This window comes from Brienomyrus brachyistius, unplaced genomic scaffold, assembly GCF_023856365.1.
Source record: "Brienomyrus brachyistius isolate T26 unplaced genomic scaffold, BBRACH_0.4 scaffold38, whole genome shotgun sequence".
NCBI classification, from domain to species: domain Eukaryota; kingdom Metazoa; phylum Chordata; class Actinopteri; order Osteoglossiformes; family Mormyridae; genus Brienomyrus; species Brienomyrus brachyistius.
The window spans coordinates 1,418,943-1,436,478 of NW_026042313.1; the positions used below are offsets into that span (position 1 = coordinate 1,418,943).

A 17,536-nucleotide genomic window follows, 5' to 3' on the forward strand; every position below is an offset into this window, starting at 1 on the left:
CTTGCGGCAGACTGCCCGCCGGGACTTGACTTGGGGCCGCCTGCCCGCCGGGACTTGACTTGGGGCCACCTCCCCGCCGGGACTTGACTTGGGGCCGCCCGCCCGCTGGGACTTGATTTGTGGCTGCCCACCTGCCAGGACTTGACTTGTGGCTGCCCGCCCGCCGGGACTTGACTTGCGGCAGACTGCCCGCCGGCACTTGACTTGGGGCCGCCTGCCCGCCGGCACTTGACTTGGGGCCGCCTGCCCGCCGGGACTTGACTTGGGGTTGACTGCCCGCCGGGACTTGACTTGGGGCCGACTGCCCGCCGGGACTTGACTTGCGGCCGCCTCCCCGCCGGGACTTCACTTGCGGCCGCCTCCCCGCCGGAACTTGACTTGCGGCCGCCTCCCCGCCGGGACTTGACTTGCGGGTGCCCGCCCCCGGGACTTGACTTGCGACCGCCTCCCCGCCGAGACTTGACTTGCGGGTGCCTGCCCCCGGGACTTCACTTGGGGCCGCCCGCCCGCCGAGACTTGACTTGCGGGTGCCCGCCCCCGGGACTTCAGTTGGGGCCGCCCACCCGCCGGGACTTGACTTGGGGCCGTCCACCCGCCGAGACTTGATTTGCAGGTGCCCGCCCGCCGGGACTTGACTTGGGGCCGCCTGCCCGCCGGGACTTGACTTGGGGCCACCTCCCCGCCGGGACTTGACTTGGGGCCGCCCGCCCGCTGGGACTTGACTTGTGGCTGCCCACCCGCCGGGACTTTACTTGTGGCTGCCCGCCCGCCAGGACTTGACTTGCGGCAGACTGCCCGCCGGCACTTGACTTGGGGCCGCCTGCCCGCCGGGACTTGACTTGGGGCCGACTGCCCGCCGGGACTTGACTTGCGGCCGCCTCCCCGCCGGGACTTGACTTGCGGGTGCCCGCCCCCGGGACTTGACTTGCGGCCGCCTCCCCGCCGGGACTTGACTTGGGGCCGCCCGCCCGCCGAGACTTGATTTGCAGGTGCCCGCCCGCCGGGACTTGACTTGGGGCCGCCCGCCCGCCGGGACATGACTTGCGGCTGCCACCGCGCCGGGACTTGACTTTGGGCCGTCCGCCCGCCGGGACTTGACTTGCGGCAGACTGCCCGCCGGGACTTGACTTGTGGCCGCCCGCCCGCCGGGACGTCACTTGGGGCCGCCCGTCCGCCGGGACTTGACATGGGGCCGCCCGTCCGCCGGGACTTGACTTGGGGCTGCCTCCCAGGCGGGACTTGACTTGGGGCGGCCTCCCCGCCGGGACTTGATTTGCGGCAGACTGCCCGCCGGGACTTGACTTGGGGCCGCCCGCCAGCCGGGACATGACTTGGGGCCGCCCACCCGCCGGGACTTGACTTGGGGCCGCCTCCCCGCAGAGACTTGACTTGGGGCCGCCCGTCCGCCGGGACTTGACTTGGGGCCGCCCGTCCGCCGGGACTTGACTTGGGGCCGCCCGCCCCGCCGGGACTTGACTTGGGGCCGCCCGCCCGCCGAGACTTGACTTGCGGGTGCCCGCCCCCGGGACTTCAGTTGGGGCCGCCCACCCGCCGGGACTTGACTTGGGGCCGTCCACCCGCCGAGACTTGATTTGCAGGTGCCCGCCCGCCGGGACTTGACTTGGGGCTGCCTGCCCGCCGGGACTTGACTTGGGGCCACCTCCCCGCCGGGACTTGACTTGGGGCCGCCCGCCCGCTGGGACTTGACTTGTGGCTGCCCACCCGCCGGGACTTTACTTGTGGCTGCCCGCCCGCCGGGACTTGACTTGCGGCAGACTGCCCGCCGGCACTTGACTTGGGGCCGCCTGCCCGCCGGGACTTGACTTGGGGCCGACTGCCCGCCGGGACTTGACTTGCGGCCGCCTCCCCGCCTGGACTTGACTTGCGGGTGCCCGCCCCCGGGACTTGACTTGCGGCCGCCTCCCCGCCGGGACTTGACTTGGGGCCGCCCGCCCGCCGAGACTTGATTTGCAGGTGCCCGCCCGCCGGGACATGACTTGCGGCTGCCACCCCGCGCCGGGACTTGACTTTGGGCCGTCCGCCCGCCGGGACTTGACTTGCGGCAGACTGCCCGCCGGGACTTGACTTGTGGCCGCCCGCCCGCCGGGACGTCACTTGGGGCCGCCCGTCCGCCGGGACTTGACATGGGGCCGCCCGTCCGCCGGGACTTGACTTGGGGCTGCCTCCCAGGCGGGACTTGACTTGGGGCGGCCTCCCCGCCGGGACTTGATTTGCGGCAGACTGCCCGCCGGGACTTGACTTGGGGCCGCCCGCCAGCCGGGACATGACTTGGGGCCGCCCGCCCGCCGGGACTTGACTTGGGGCCGCCTCCCCGCAGAGACTTGACTTGGGGCCGCCCGCTTGCCGGGAGTTGACTTGGGGCTGACTGCCCGCCGGGACTTGACTTTGGGCCGCCCGCCAGCCGGGACTTGACTTGGGGCCACCTCCCTGCCGGGACTTGCCTTGCGGCGGCCTGCCCGCCGGGACTTGACTTGGGGCCGCCCGCCCGCCGAGACTTGACTTGCGGGTGCCCGCCCCCGGGACTTCAGTTGGGGCCGCCCGTCCGCCGGGGCTTGACTTGGGGGCGCCCGCCCGCCGGGACTTGACTTGGGGCCGCCCACCCGCCGAGACTTGACTTGCGGGTGCCCGCCCCCGGGACTTCAGTTGGGGCCGCCCGTCCGCCGGGACTTGACTTGGGGCCGCCCGTCCGCCGGGACTTCACTTGTGGCTGTCTGGTTGCCGGCACTTGACATTGGGGCAGCCCGCCTGCCAGGACTTGACTTGGGGCCGTCTGCCCGACGGGACTTGACTTGGGGCTTGACTTGGGGGCCGCCCGCTTGCCGGGAGTTGACTTGGGGCTGACTGCCCGCCGGGACTTGACTTTGGGCCGCCCGCCAGCCGGGACTTGACTTGGGGCCACCTCCCTGCCGGGACTTGCCTTGCGGCGGCCTGCCCGCCGGGACTTGACTTGGGGCCGCCCGCCCGCCGAGACTTGACTTGCGGGTGCCCGCCCCCGGGACTTCAGTTGGGGCCGCCCGTCCGCCGGGGCTTGACTTGGGGGCGCCCGCCCGCCGGGACTTGACTTGGGGCCGCCCACCCGCCGAGACTTGACTTGCGGGTGCCCGCCCCCGGGACTTCAGTTGGGGCCGCCCGTCCGCCGGGACTTGACTTGGGGCCACCTCCCTGCCGGGACTTGCCTTGCGGTGGCCTGCCCGCCGGGACTTGACTTGGGGCCGCCCGCCCGCCGAGACTTGACTTGCGGGTGCCCGCCCCCGGGACTTCAGTTGGGGCCGCCCGTCCGCCGGGGCTTGACTTGGGGGCGCCCGCCCGCCGGGACTTGACTTGGGGCCGCCCACCCGCCGAGACTTGACTTGCGGGTGCCCGCCCCCGGGACTTCAGTTGGGGCCGCCCGTCCGCCGGGACTTCACTTGTGGCTGTCTGGTTGCCGGCACTTGACATTGGGGCAGCCCGCCTGCCAGGACTTGACTTGGGGCCGTCTGCCCGACGGGACTTGACTTGGGGCCGCCCCCCCGGCAGGACTTGACTTGGGGCCACCTCCCCGCAGGGACTTGACTTGCGGCGGCCCGCCCACCGGGACTTGACTTGGAGCCGCCCGCCCGCCGGGAATTTACTTAGGGCCGTCTGCCCGCCGGGACTTGACTTTGGGCCGCCCGCCCGCCGGGACATGACTTGTGGCTGCCTCCCCACCGGGAGTAGACTTGGGGCCGCCTCTCCGCCGGGACTTGACTTGGGGCGGCCTCCCCGCCGGGACTTGACTTGCGGCAGACTGCCCGCCGGGACTTGACTTGGGGCCGCCCGCCAGCCGGGACTTGACTTGGGGCCGCCCCCCCGCCGGGACTTGACTTGGGGCCGCCTCCCCGCCGGGACTTGACTTGGGGCAGCCCGCCCGCCAGGACTTGACTTGCGGGTGCCCGCCCGACAGGACTTGACTTGGGTCCGCCTCCCCGCCGAGACTTGACTTGGGGCCGCCCGCCCGCCGGGGACTTGACTTTGGGCCGCCCGCCCGCCGGGACTTGACTTGGGGCCGCCCGCCAGCCGGGACTTGACTTGGGGCCGCCCGCCCGCCGGGACTTGACTTGGGGCCGCCTCCCCGCAGAGACTTGACTTGGGGCCGCCCGTCTGCCGGGACTTGACTTGGGGCCGCACGTCCGCCGGGACTTGACTTTGGGCCGCCCGCCCGCCGGGACTTGACTTGGGGCCGCCTGCCCGCCGGGACTTGACTTGGGGCTGACTGCCCGCCGGGAATTGACTTTGGGCCGCCCGCCAGCCGGGACTTGACTTGGGGCCGCCCGCCCGCCGGGACTTGACTTGGGGCCGCCCGCCCGCTGGGACTTGACTTGTGTGAAATAATTGACACGGCCCAATAATAGTGAGCAGTCACTTCTGCTGCAGCCAAAAATGCCGCTGAATCTGCTCCAAGCTCCGCCGGTTCGCCGCCTTGCGTCTCAGGCACCCGCGAATTAGATTGCAGCAGCCTGTCAGAGAATAATTTGGCACATAGTTAGTCAGAAATGAACACTCACCTTCAGGAGACTCAAGTCACGGGACAAAAAATAGGCTGCTCACCAGAAGAGACCCATGGGGGGAATTTCAGGCGGCCTGAAATGATTGCCGTCTGGTTGTGGAAGGGTAGGTAGCCGCACACTAGACTAAATAGTGTAACCCCCACAGACCAGACTGTGGCGGGACCAGCCAGATACTTTCTGCTCAGGAACCACTCTGGGGGAGCGAAGATCTTTGTGCCTGAAACAACAAAGCAAAATCTTTCATAAACTCACAAAATCTTCAGAAACGTACATATTTTTACTGAAACAAGTTAGATTAGGACTCATGAACACAAATCCAACTCCCCTGCAGGAAGTTTGATCACATGTCCAGATTTCTTGATCTTTGCAGTGTTCAGATACTGGTCTCAATCGTTTAACGGCATTGAACGGCGTTTGTGCCGTTAAAAAAATTTTTGTGCTGTTTTAGTTTCTGAGATATAAATGTTTGCTGTCATCAGATGTCATCATACATGTTGACGTCATCAGTTTGAAGTTGGCCCCCATTTCCACCAGACCAATTGCAATCGTGTGTGTTGCGTTTGTGCTGGTTTGTGCTGTTAAATCTGTCTTTTGTGCTGCTTCAGTGCAGAGATATTATTTATTTACAAGGTGACGTGACTCCGCCATTAACTTAGCCCCCCATTTGCTTCTGAATCGGCCTCAGTAGTGTCGTTTAAAAATTCTGTACTGTTGTTTTTCTGAGTTATACCTCTTAGTTTATGCCTTTACATGATTGTGTTTGATGACTCCGCGACAAAGCTGGACATAGACTTAGTCAGCCCCGGTAGCCAGATACTGCATTTCAGGGTCCTGCTGAATAAATTCAGATTCTCAGCGACTAGCAGCCATATGCATTTCATATGTAGCACTTTGTATTCATTTTGTGCTGCTATTTAATAAGGGAGTGCTGAATTTTCACGTGAGCAATGCCATTTCAGAAATGGGGGGGAGCGTTTATATTTGTGAAGTCTATACGTGTGCATTAACTATACACACACACACACATATAGTCAAGCCCAGAATCATTCATACACCTGGCAAATTTTGACTTTAAGTTACTTTTACATTTACAGGATTTGGCAGACGCCCTTAGCCAGAGCGACTTACATAAGTGCTTACATACTTACATAAGTGCTTGAGACTCTGCGATGAATTTCCGATGCTAGCTCAATAAGGACCCGAGATATGAATACCATATCTTTGGTATTCAACCAGCACTTTTATTCAACCAGCAAGTTTTTTCTTGATTGGAAATGACACAGGCGTCTCCCAGAAGACAATAAGACATGTACAAGAGGTATCATTGTGGAAAAAAATATTTCTCAGCTTTTACTTACATTTGAACAAAAAGTGGCATGTCCAGAATTATTCATACCTTTTGCAAACTTGGCTAAAGAGCAGATAAAAATATCAGCGTCTTATTCGCGTTGCGTACCATGTGATAAGAAGGGACCCCGATGGAAAGAAATTACAGATGCGATGACATTTCATACCGCCAAAGATTTGGTGCCCATTTACACTATTGAAAAATATGGGTTTGTCCAGAAGCTAAAAACAATCGACCCCAAATGTGAGCTCCCAAGCTGAAAGTATTATACTGAAGTAGCCCTACCATGTTTATATAGCAGTACAGTGAAAAAAATCACACAGCTGCTAAAGAATGTGCTGTTTTACTCAACTACCTCAGACCTGTGGTCCAGCCGAAACATGCAGCCATACGTGAGTTTGTATGCTAGTCTTTCGTATGCATTAATGAAATGTAAAGAGGGGAAACATTTAGGCATCCTATAAGTAAACAAATGTCTGTGCTGTACAGTGTGTAATTGTAGTTTGCCTTTTTGCTGTACAGAGAATGGTGTAAAGGACCCAAGAATTGACAAGCCACTGGCGTTTCTAAAAAGGTTGTCAGTGCCTTCACATTCATCTGGACAAGAAGAAGAGACATGGCTGTGGTACAAGCCGAGCTCGGCCTCCCCACCCACCAGCTTATCACAGAGGGCCCACCAAGGTGGGCTTCAAGGCAAAGGATGGTAGAGCGAGTTCTGGAAGAGGAAAAAGCCATAGCCCGGATCTTGGGGTCTGAGAAGAAAACCCGGCACCTCATGCCAACATGGCAAGACATAGATATTTTAGAATCAGTAAACAAAGCTGTGAAACCACTCCAAGAATTCACTGAGGCCCAGTCTGGGGAGACTTATGTCAGTGTCTCTTACCTCAAACCGATGCTTCATCTGTTCAGAAGCAGTCTCTTACAGCCAGATGAGGGAGATACTGCACTTACAAAACTAAACAAAAACAACATACTGGAGTACCTTCATAGAAGATGAACTGAGACAGATGAACTCTTGGACATGGCTTCACTAATGGAGCCCAGATTCCGCACGACTTACACTGAACATGACAAGGTGGAACAAATTAAGGAAAGAGCTGTTATGGAGCTGACGTTTCTCCTTGCTGATGAAGCCACACCACAACCTGACCCTGCTTTGCAGGTGCAAGATGAAGAAGCAGAAGAAGAAAGACATTGGCAAGCTTCTTCAAGAAGAAAGTGCCTTCTACCTCCCAGTCCAAGTCAGAAAATGTCAAAAATAAGTTGGCAGCCTATATGCTGTCCCCTGACATAGACCCAGACCGATACAAGTAAAAAAATCAGAGATTTTAGCTTTAGACAATATCGCCCAGCCCAACATACAGACATAGATATTTTTCGCTGTATTTTTACAAAGAAAGTAAAACTTCATTATCGGACATTTTTATTTAACCGCCATGTGCAACAAGTAAGAGGGTCCATGGGAACCAATTTTCCCCTCCAAGTCAGCTGCCTGCCAAAAGCCAGCCAAAGGGAGTAACCCCCCTCCTTCTGGGGGTGTGCCTAAATTCTCGTCTAAACCTGCCCATCTATTCACTTGCAAGGTGTTACCACGAGATAGCGCTTTCTTTACAAAAACACATTTTAGTTGTGGTCACAAGTTTACACACACAGGTACAACAGGTATCAACCAGAATCTTTTGGTAGCCATTAGCAAGCTTCTGGCATAATTCTGGCTGAATATTTGACCACTCTTCTTTGCAGAATTTCTAGTTAAATTAAACTAGCTGGGTTCCTGGCACGGACCCGGCTTTTAAGCATAACCCACACATTTTCAATAGGGTTGAGATCGGGGGTATTTCATAAAGCAGGATTCCTGCTTAGCCGAATAACTTGTTGCAGTTAAGGTAAACTGAAGACACAGCCGAAGTTTTTACAACACCAGAGACAAACAGGGCTAGGTACTTTGCTAGCGCTCATGCCGGTACATACTAATCCAGCGCTATAATATTGTACAGTACATACAAAAACCCCTCGGAAGTGCAAAGCATGTGCTTTCTATCTCTGCCTTCAACCAGACAGGAACTGTTTTGAAGCTTGGAATCTTCATCAGTGACAATTTGTTGTTCTAATATTCATTTATTGTTTTGTATTATTCCTGTAATATAATGTGACTGCGCACTTTATTCATCAACATTTAATCTGTTGCATGTTATAAACTGTAAAAAGGCTAGTATTGTGTCTTTTCTTACAGATTTTTTCAATTGCTAAGACAAAGTAGTATCTAGGGTAGTATCTCTTCACATGCATAATCCATCCTTATCATTTCTCTGGAGAAATATCTTGGCATCCAGCATTCATTGTTTGATCTTGTGTCAATTTGTTTATATTATGTGGCTTTTACCATCTATTTTTAGAAAGGGAAATTACATATTTCAGTTTTGACTGTCTTATTAGCAGTTTTAGGGTCAGTATGTTGGTATGTGCAAAATGGCCTCTGAAAATTTAATGTTGTGAGTGAGGCAGGAATCCATGACTTTTAGTCATTGATTACATTTTGTATAAGCTAATGTTGTGGTGACTGTTTGAAGAGTTTTGAGAAAGCAACTCCAGTACTGCAGTATCTGTCTTAGCAATTGAAAAAAACTGCAGAATTCACACTGCCTTTCCAAACTGATTAGTGTGAGGAGCAGTGACAGACATTCCAGACTGATGGGCCATTGACAGTATGCAAAGGTGTGGTGACTCCAAAGTCACTTCAAAGTTGTAACACTTTAGTAATCAAACCTCACACAATTCTTTGAATGTTTCATTCACCTTTGTGTAGCCAGCCCCAATGTCTATAAGCTTCAGAGCTCAAACGTCTTGACTAGAAATGTTTATGATGTGATTTTTTACGATTTCTCAGCACCACTGAAAATAGGTTTTAACAAAAAGATAGAATAATCACTCTCTAAATGATCTCAGATTATTGGTGCTGAATAAAAGTATTTGTAGCAATTTGGGATAAATGTTTTTTCTAGATAGGTGAAATATTTTAGTTTTTCCAGATTGTTGAAATATAAAAAATCATTTTGGGAACGAAACTGCCAATTGCCAAAAGTCATTTATTGAATCAGTCACTTGTTTGATGAAACTTTAAACCTTGCTCACCTAGTTAGACACAACTTGCAGACTAGTAACTTGGCTTTTGATGAGCCACACCTGTTCCTGATATTTACCTGAGGACAGGTGTGGCTCATCAGAAGCCAGGTAGGATAGAAAACCTGCTGGACAGTAGCCCTCCAGGACCGGAGTTGGAGACCTCTGCACTAAGGAATATGTCTGTTTTATTCAAGCACAATACAGAACCATATGTTTTTTTTTAATTTTCATTTTCCACTCTGTCCACCTTTATTCTCCACAATCAACCTTATTACTTTGTTTAGGCCTGTAATTAGTCTGTTACACACATCTTGGGTCACTCTCCTCTCCCAAAATAACTCTATTGCTTGGACACGCTGCTGCTTTGTACCTGGCTTGGCCTCCTTACGGATGAAGTATTTCATCATGTGCCAAACAAGCTCGACGGGCTTCAAATCTGTTTCATTGTCATATACCACACTGTCCCTCACTGCTCAATATCAGTCTTATTACTTTGTTTAGGCCTATAATTATTGTATTGCACACATGTTGGGTACACCTCAAGTAAAATACAAAATTCTAATTTAATCAAAAAAACACATATTGCTGTAGGCCGTCTTTGACTCACAACAAAAACAATTTCTTAAATTTCACAGGCCATTTATTACAGTGTAGTCAGTTTATTAATGAAATTGGAATTTTGTCTAAACATAAGAAAATTATACTTGCTTAGATTTTCATTTTCTGCAGTGGAGTTACAATACCTGATTTCTGGTAAGTCACTTCAGCTTTCATAATCACTGCTCCCCCTGGTGGATGGATAAATCATTGCAAGTACTTTACACACAGAGAGGTAAGGGGCGGATCATGCCGGCCCCCTTGTCCATTACATCATCGTGGGGGATCTCATTACAGTCAAAGTCCCACCCAGAACCCAGCAGGGGCCAGTCATGGACCAGCCAAGGCCCCATCATGGAAACGGGAAAATTCAAGTGGCTACATCTGTAGACATCGCAACACACAGTGCAGGCAAAATGACAAGAATTTATTATACATTGTTGTACAGTATTAAGTCTACGTCCAGCTTTGTCGCGGAGTCATCAAACGCTCCACCTTCTGGTAACATGAGAAACACGAGCCTGAGCACTATACGGCGATCATGTGACGGCGTAAACTAAGAGGTATAACTCAGAAAAATAACAGCACAGACCATTTTTAAATGGCACAAACTACTGAGACCGGTTCGGAGGCAAATGGGGGGCCAACTTAACAGCAGAATCACGTGACCATGTAAATAAGCAATATCTCTACACTGAAGCAGCACAAAGGATAGTTTTAATGGCATAAACGCAGCACACAGGATTGCAATCGGTCTGGTGGAAATCAGACATAAATGGGGGGCCAACTTCATGCTGATGACGTCACCATGTAAACAGACATTAATATCTCTTATACTACGGGACCGTTGAATGCTTGAATCTGATTGGCTGACGAACGTTCTGAGGTGTGCAATTATTTTCAGATAACCGCACGGCGAACGTAGTTCCAGGTAGCTCTCTTGACCGCATTACAGTTCCATATCACTTCGCATAGTTAACTGTAATAATAGAAATTAGCATACAGTACCTATACAGCACACAGGACTAACAAAAACAACAACATGACAGACGATTTTCCGAAAGTAAATTTTAATATTTACGGTGAATATGAAACTTTCAACAACTGGGCTGCAGCAGTATTAGTTAGCCTAGTGTACCAACTTAAAGGCTACACATGACATTTCTCACTAGCGAGGTAATAACAGCGCTGCATCTTAAAGCAGACTTACAGTTTAGAGACGGTGCTTCAGAACACTATTGAGGGACACACAGAGGTAGCCTAATTCATACAAGCTCTCTCTCTCTCTCTGTTTCTATTTATCTGTGTCTGTCTCTCGCTCTCTTTCTAATAACTTCATTATTAACTGCATTAGTCTGCTATCAACGGCTCAAGCCTCCATTGCCAGCTTTAAAATGACGTTTTGGAACTAGCAAAAGAGTCGTTGGATGAGATGCGGAAGAAATAATCCTACTCACAATAGCGATTTAAGTAGAAAAAACCGGACGAATCCCTTGAAATATATCATCTGATCGATGTCTTGAGGTGTGGCAACCGTAGTATAAGCGGAATAATTGACTCCGGACCGTTGAATTATTAGAAAATAATGCACACCCGAGGTGTAACGGCCACTCCGCTTCGCGTCGTGGCCGCATTACCACCTCGGGTGTGCATTATTTTCTAATAATTCAACGGCCCGTCGTCAATTATTCCTTACATAAACTAAAGCAGCACAAAAGATAGTTTTAATGGCCCAATCTGGCAGAAGTGCAGCACATATGATTGAGACCAGTTTGGTTGAAATCTGAAACATATGGGGGGCAACTTCATGCAGGTTAATGGTAGGGGAAACACTGCACTGGAAAACACAGCACTGGATTACCCACTACTTGCTATTGAACCAGGGGTTAGTTTGACAGGTTTTAATTAGCCTCTTTCACTGACCTGAATATTGTGTGTAGTGGGAATCTGTCCAGATGTCGCCACAGCCAAAGTCGATGAGCTTGACCTCCAGAGTGTCTGTCCTGATCAAGAGGTTCTCTGACTTCAGGTCTCGATGGAGGACGCCTGAGTCCCGGCAGTGACGTAAGGCGCGGAGGACCTGCACCAGCACGTGCCTGGCAACACCTTCTGACAGGAGCCCTCCTTTGCGTTGGCAAAAGTCAAAGAGATCCTCGCATGGGTCCGGTCTTTCCAGGATCATAATATAATCCTGTGGTCCATCAAACCAGTCGATGAGCTTGAGCACGTTGGCACAGGATGACGTATTGCTAACAAGCTTCATCAGCGCCACCTCCAATGGCATGGGCCCGTCAAGTCCTGGCTATGAATGGGAGGACAGGATATACATATATTTAGAGAGAAATTCTTCCAAATAAACCCAGCTCTATGGCTGAAAACACTTACCAGTTCTAGTTTCTTTTCAGACTTTCTGGCATATTTGATCGCCACCTAAAGGTAAAAAAAATGACAAATTTAGTGTAGGATATATTGAGAAAGCATGGCCTTTTATAGGTGCCTGTAACAGGTGTAATAAAAGGGATCACTATGAGAGATATTACTACGCATGTCGCGACTACACCATTTGGTCACTTACTGGGAAGCCATCTGCCTTGCGAATGCCGGCGAAAACTGCCCCAAAGCCACCCTGTCCAAGTAGATGGCCCTGGAGGTACAGGTCCTCCAGATGTTCTACAACATTAAGCAGGTACACTTCAGAAAAACAGTCCATACAGCATTTTCTACAGGATAACACAGTTGCAGACACTTCACTAATAACTTTAAATAGCATGCATTAATATTTCTTTACCACATGCCTATCCTAAACGTAGCCTTTTAATTCAGTATTATCATTAGTTTGCTTTTTAGATGCTGCAGTCAGAGTAAGCTCGGGTTCTGAATCAAAACAGCTACAGTATTGAATCAATTTGGGCATGTTTGCTTTTCAAACGTTCAGCGACATTTTTTATTAATCAATGAATCAATTGTTGCATTTATTTATTTGTTTAATCTATAAGTCCAGTACACTGTTCGCATCAGCAAGCCTTATGAAAGAGATTTACATGACTTTCTTAGGTGTCATTTTCATTCTCTATCAAAAGACGATCAACTTTAACTTCCAACCTTTGCGGGGAGTTCTGGACCCGACTTCGCTGGTACTCCGGGTTTCCGTGCTCTCTCTCCTTCTTTTCACAGGAGATTCATCAACGGAATCGGAGTGGGAGCGTTTTTTACCCATTATTACTATTAATATGATGTAAGTAATATTATGAGTAATATTATGTTATTAATAATAAGTAATATTATGAGTAATGAGTAATAAAGACAATGAAAGAGTAAAGACGTCCTTCTGAATGCTAAGCAAGATGCAATTAAATGATGCTTTTGTGGCTGACCAGTTACGGTTGGATGGATGAGCATCATTCAAATATTGTTGATTTTAGAACAACAGACGGCATCATGCACGGGGTTACATGGGCTGCAGCCCAGAGGCCCCTCACTCCCCCCGTTGTAAAATTGAAAAATAAATGAGACATTTGAATATATTATTTAGCAATAATATAATTAGTTGTGAATTTGCATATTCTCCCCCTGTCATCGTGGTGTTTCTTCCGGGTTCTCCGGTTTCCCTGTAGTCCAAAAACATGCTGAGGCTAATTGGACTTGCTAAATTGCCCGTAGGAGTGCGTGTGTGAGTGAATGGTGTGTGAGTGTGCCCTGCGATGGGCTGGCCCCATGTCCTGGGTTGTTCCTTGCCTTGTGCCCATTGCTTCCGGGATAGGCTCCGGACCCAGTAGGATAAGCGGTTTGGAAAATGGATGGATGGATGGATGGATGATGGATGGATGGATGGATGGATGGATGGATGGATGGATGGATAATTAGCTGTGAATTTGCATATTGGTGTTTCTTCCGGGTTCCCCGGTTTCCCCGTAGTCCAAAATCATACACGACTATTGAATATGGATGAATTGTTAATTGTTAGTTACCTGTTCTCTAATAAGCTGTGGTTCATTCGTTCCAAAGCTCAAAATATCTCCAACTAGTACATCAGAAATCACGGCGTGACAAGGAATCTCCCATTACGATTAAAACGCAGAAACAACTTCACCGATCACATAGGAAATGCAATCTAAAGTTTCTGGTTCAGTCATAAACAGCGTGACTGGTTTGTGTGAATATTTAATAAAAATGGTTAAGGAGGAAAAAAGCGAACCAGATCACCAGGCAGTCGTATTCAGCTGAATGGAAATACACTCGGCACCGCTTCTTATGATCACGTTTGTCTGGGAGAAATTGATCATTATATATGCGGATGATGGTTATTACCGCTTTTTTCTGCTTCTTAATTATGTCTCAGACAGATTACTATCTGATTCACATTTGTACATTTATTATATTAAAATAAGGACAGCGTCGCTATTTACTTCATTTTATTGACGATTTAAAACTACAGTAGTTGTCTCAAACGCTTTTCAAATTATAGTACCGTACCAATTAAAATTTTGAAGTGTGTATAATGCCAATACGATATAACACAATACAGTGCTGTACATAATATTCAATTAAATTTTATGTATACAGCGCATCTTCATAACCTTACGTTGTCTCAATGCATGATATGTTCCCAAGGCAGCCTGTCTTTCTCATCTTTCTGGCTCTTTACGGTAGGCTGTGAAAATGATCGTTTCTATTTATGTAAGCTCCTGAAACGTAGGTAATATATTACCTATATTGTTAAAATACAGAAAACAACATACAAACAAATAAAATAGGTCATGGATCTTAAAATGGTTTGTTACTTAATACTCAGGTGCTTGTTAATATTGATTCAAAAGTTCAAAACAACAGACATGAACTTGGCACTTGCTACATTATAAGTGTGTATCAGATATATATTAACACTACGGAGCCCTTGTGTCTCCATATCTCTGCATCGGAAAATTAGATGAATAACCAATACACTTTTGTCCAATATTGCCGGTACCAGCCCTGAAATTACCCAGTGCTTATTAGCCGAATAACGTTACATCATGTATTATTCTGTTTGGAAACGAAAGATCGATCTGCTGGTCAGATGTAATAAGAATCATAAACATGTCGCAGATCGTAAGTAAAGTAAAATATAAATAAAAGACTGTGTTCCGTTTTGATCAATTGATCCCCCAAATAACTAATAAATTATTAACTAACAAAGTGATTGACTTATTTATCCTCCGTTGTTTCGGCTTGGCGGTGTAATTATTTAAGCTACGATCTTAAAGTTTAAGCTACGATCTTAAAGTTTAAGCTACGATCTTTAAGCTAGGAGTTTAAGCTACGATCTTAAAGTTCGCAGTTTTTGTGTTGCGGTGTGACACATGAAAGTGACCAGGAGTTACAAAAGGTATAAGCATGACAACCCAGGACCTTGTAAACCGGGACCAGGTTCCGTAACTTCGCTGTGAAAGCGACTTACATATAGAATCGGATTTATGCCAGTATTATCAAGCAAACTTTTTTGACATCAAGCAAAAACAAGGCTAAAGGAAAAAACTAACTGAAGCAAAAAAATGTCATCTCAGAAGTAAAAATTATAACTTGCAAACACATGATTGATCTTTTGATAATGTTTTCATTTGTTTACGTTGCAAGCTTCGTTGCTCGCGCTACCTGACTTTTTTGTTTATAGTTCCGACACAAACTTCTAGCGTGGGCGGGTTTCTTTTCAGGGGCGCGTCCCCATAGGCTAATACGTTTTTGACTGACAGGTTAGGCCCCCCCACCGCGACCCTAAATAGGACAAGTGGTTTCAGAAAATGGATGTATAGTGTAATAGAAACTGTGTTGCGATATTGTAAGAAAAGAATATTGTAAATATTTCTGACGGTTTGACCGCTAAGGAATGCAGTGTACTACAGTACTCTAATGGGAACACGTTATCTTTTAGCGTGTAAATGTTGAGATTACCCAGCTCCATGCCAAAGACATGGCTGAACTTGAAGCTCACCCACAACCCAAAAACCAAACCACACAACACTGTTACTCATATCTATATTCAATTTTCTATTGATAAATAATTTGATAAATAATAAAACTATAACATAATAATCTATTATATACTTAATATTCATTATTTTAGTATTTATTTTGGCTATTATCGTCTCACACTGTAGTCCACGATGCAGTAGATATAGCACATACATTATGAGTTTACTTAGAAATGTCAGTCTTGATTTAATTGAACATTTTAAAAGTAGAATGTCTTATTTATTGTCCCTTGAAATCATTTAGCCCAAGGAAGATCTAGAGTCTAGATCTACAGCTGCATCATTAGCCATGTCATTGTCTAATATAACATTGTCTAGTCTAGTGGATCCCAAACTTTCTCTGCAGGGCCCCCCTTTCCCAGATAGCAACATTATTGATCCCCCCCCCATTCAAACTACACAGATTCAGAATCAAACTTTATTTAATAAAGTTTTCTAATCAAGCGAAACAAATACAATTACAAATGGTGCAATTTCATCACTGTGGGAGAAATAAATAGCATATTGAAGTTATAAAGAAGAATAAACAGCTGTCTCCACACGAATGGCTGGGAAATTAACCAGCTCCCAGTCAGAAGAAAACTTAAAAGGGGATCATCTCACGTCTCACACTTTTCCATGGTTGGTGTGGGCTTGCTTTGTGCTGCACATCTTCTCAATTCGGGGTTGCAGCTGGGAAACAGTCACTCTTAGTTCCTTTTCAATGTGCAGCTTTGATCTGTATTTTGTCTTAATAGAGGCCACAGCAGAAAAGCCTACCTCACGTAGGTAGGATGTAGCAAAAGGAAGGAGTGTGTCCACAGCTTTCCCTCCTAGCACTGAGTAATCCTTCTCCACTCCAATCCAAAATGCAGCCAGTGTTTTAGACTTAAACTGCAGCCTCATTGAAGAATCTGAGGTGACATCAATGAACTGTTCCTCCTCTGTAGTGCTGAAATCCTTATCTGGTGTAGCACTGAAGGGGTCTCGGATCCAGTCAAATATTTTAGGGTCCTGGAAACGTTTTTGTAGAGCGGAGAGGTGAGCTTTCATGCATGGGATCATTGTGTTCTGAAGTTTGTTAAGCTCAATGAATGTTTTCAGGTTCCCAAATGAGTCTATATTTCCCTCAGTAACTCGCTGCTCCCACATCTCCAGTTTTCTTGTGAATGATGTGATTTTATCTGCCCGATGTGGAAGGTGTGTGTTGGTGCCTTGCATCTGTAGATTTAGTTCATTGAGTTTCTGAAACATGTCACTCAAGTATGCAACTTTCAGGAGGAATTTGTCCTTTTTAAACTTATTGACAAGCTCGTAGCCCTCTTCCTCCATCAAAGCGCTGATCTCATCTCGGAGCTCAAATATTTTGGTAAAAACTTTCCCGCGTGACAGACAACGAGCCTCACTGTGAAACAAAGCAGCTGTGTGGTTGGAGCCCATTTCCTCGCACAGGGCAGGAAAAATCCGGGCTTTGATGGGGCGTGTTTTAATGCAGTTTACTGTAGCGAAGACATCCGTCATTACATCGTTTAGCTCGGGATTCAGCTGTTTAGACACCGGCGCTTCTCAAGGGATCATACAGTGTGTCCACTGCACACTGGGAGAGACGCGCCCCACAAGCGCTTGCAGCCCGCCCCGTTTCCCAGCCATACCCTGAGCCCCATCGGTGTTTATGATTTTAAGCATTTCTTCTGCAGTGGCTCTGCCAGTAATTTGCTTACAGAATCCTTGAAATTTGCTCCTTGAAATCCTCAGCATCGATATATCTGATGTACGTTATGAATAAACAGTCTGTTACTGTGAGTAGCTTCATCCACCTGCAGCGCGAGGTAGCAGCTGTCCCATACCTTGTCAGTCAGCTGCTCCTCTATGTCTTCTGGCATGTCATGAATGCAGCTTGCGATCGTATTGTTTTATAACGGAATTGCCTT

General features: G+C 48.8%; 1 protein-coding gene across 1 annotated transcript; it reads right to left on the bottom strand.

The window, feature by feature from the left end:
- Positions 1 to 4,398: 4,398 nt before the first annotated feature.
- On the bottom strand, positions 4,399 to 12,835 carry LOC125722413 (serine/threonine-protein kinase pim-1-like). The gene is made up of 6 exons (XM_048998567.1): positions 12,832 to 12,835; positions 12,194 to 12,288; positions 12,004 to 12,048; positions 11,542 to 11,920; positions 4,588 to 4,764; positions 4,399 to 4,496 (listed from the first exon to the last, which is right to left on the bottom strand). Exons 1-6 carry the CDS (start codon positions 12,833 to 12,835, stop codon positions 4,399 to 4,401), a joined length of 798 nt encoding a protein of 265 aa, XP_048854524.1.
- Between the last annotated feature and the right edge of the window lie 4,701 nt (positions 12,836 to 17,536).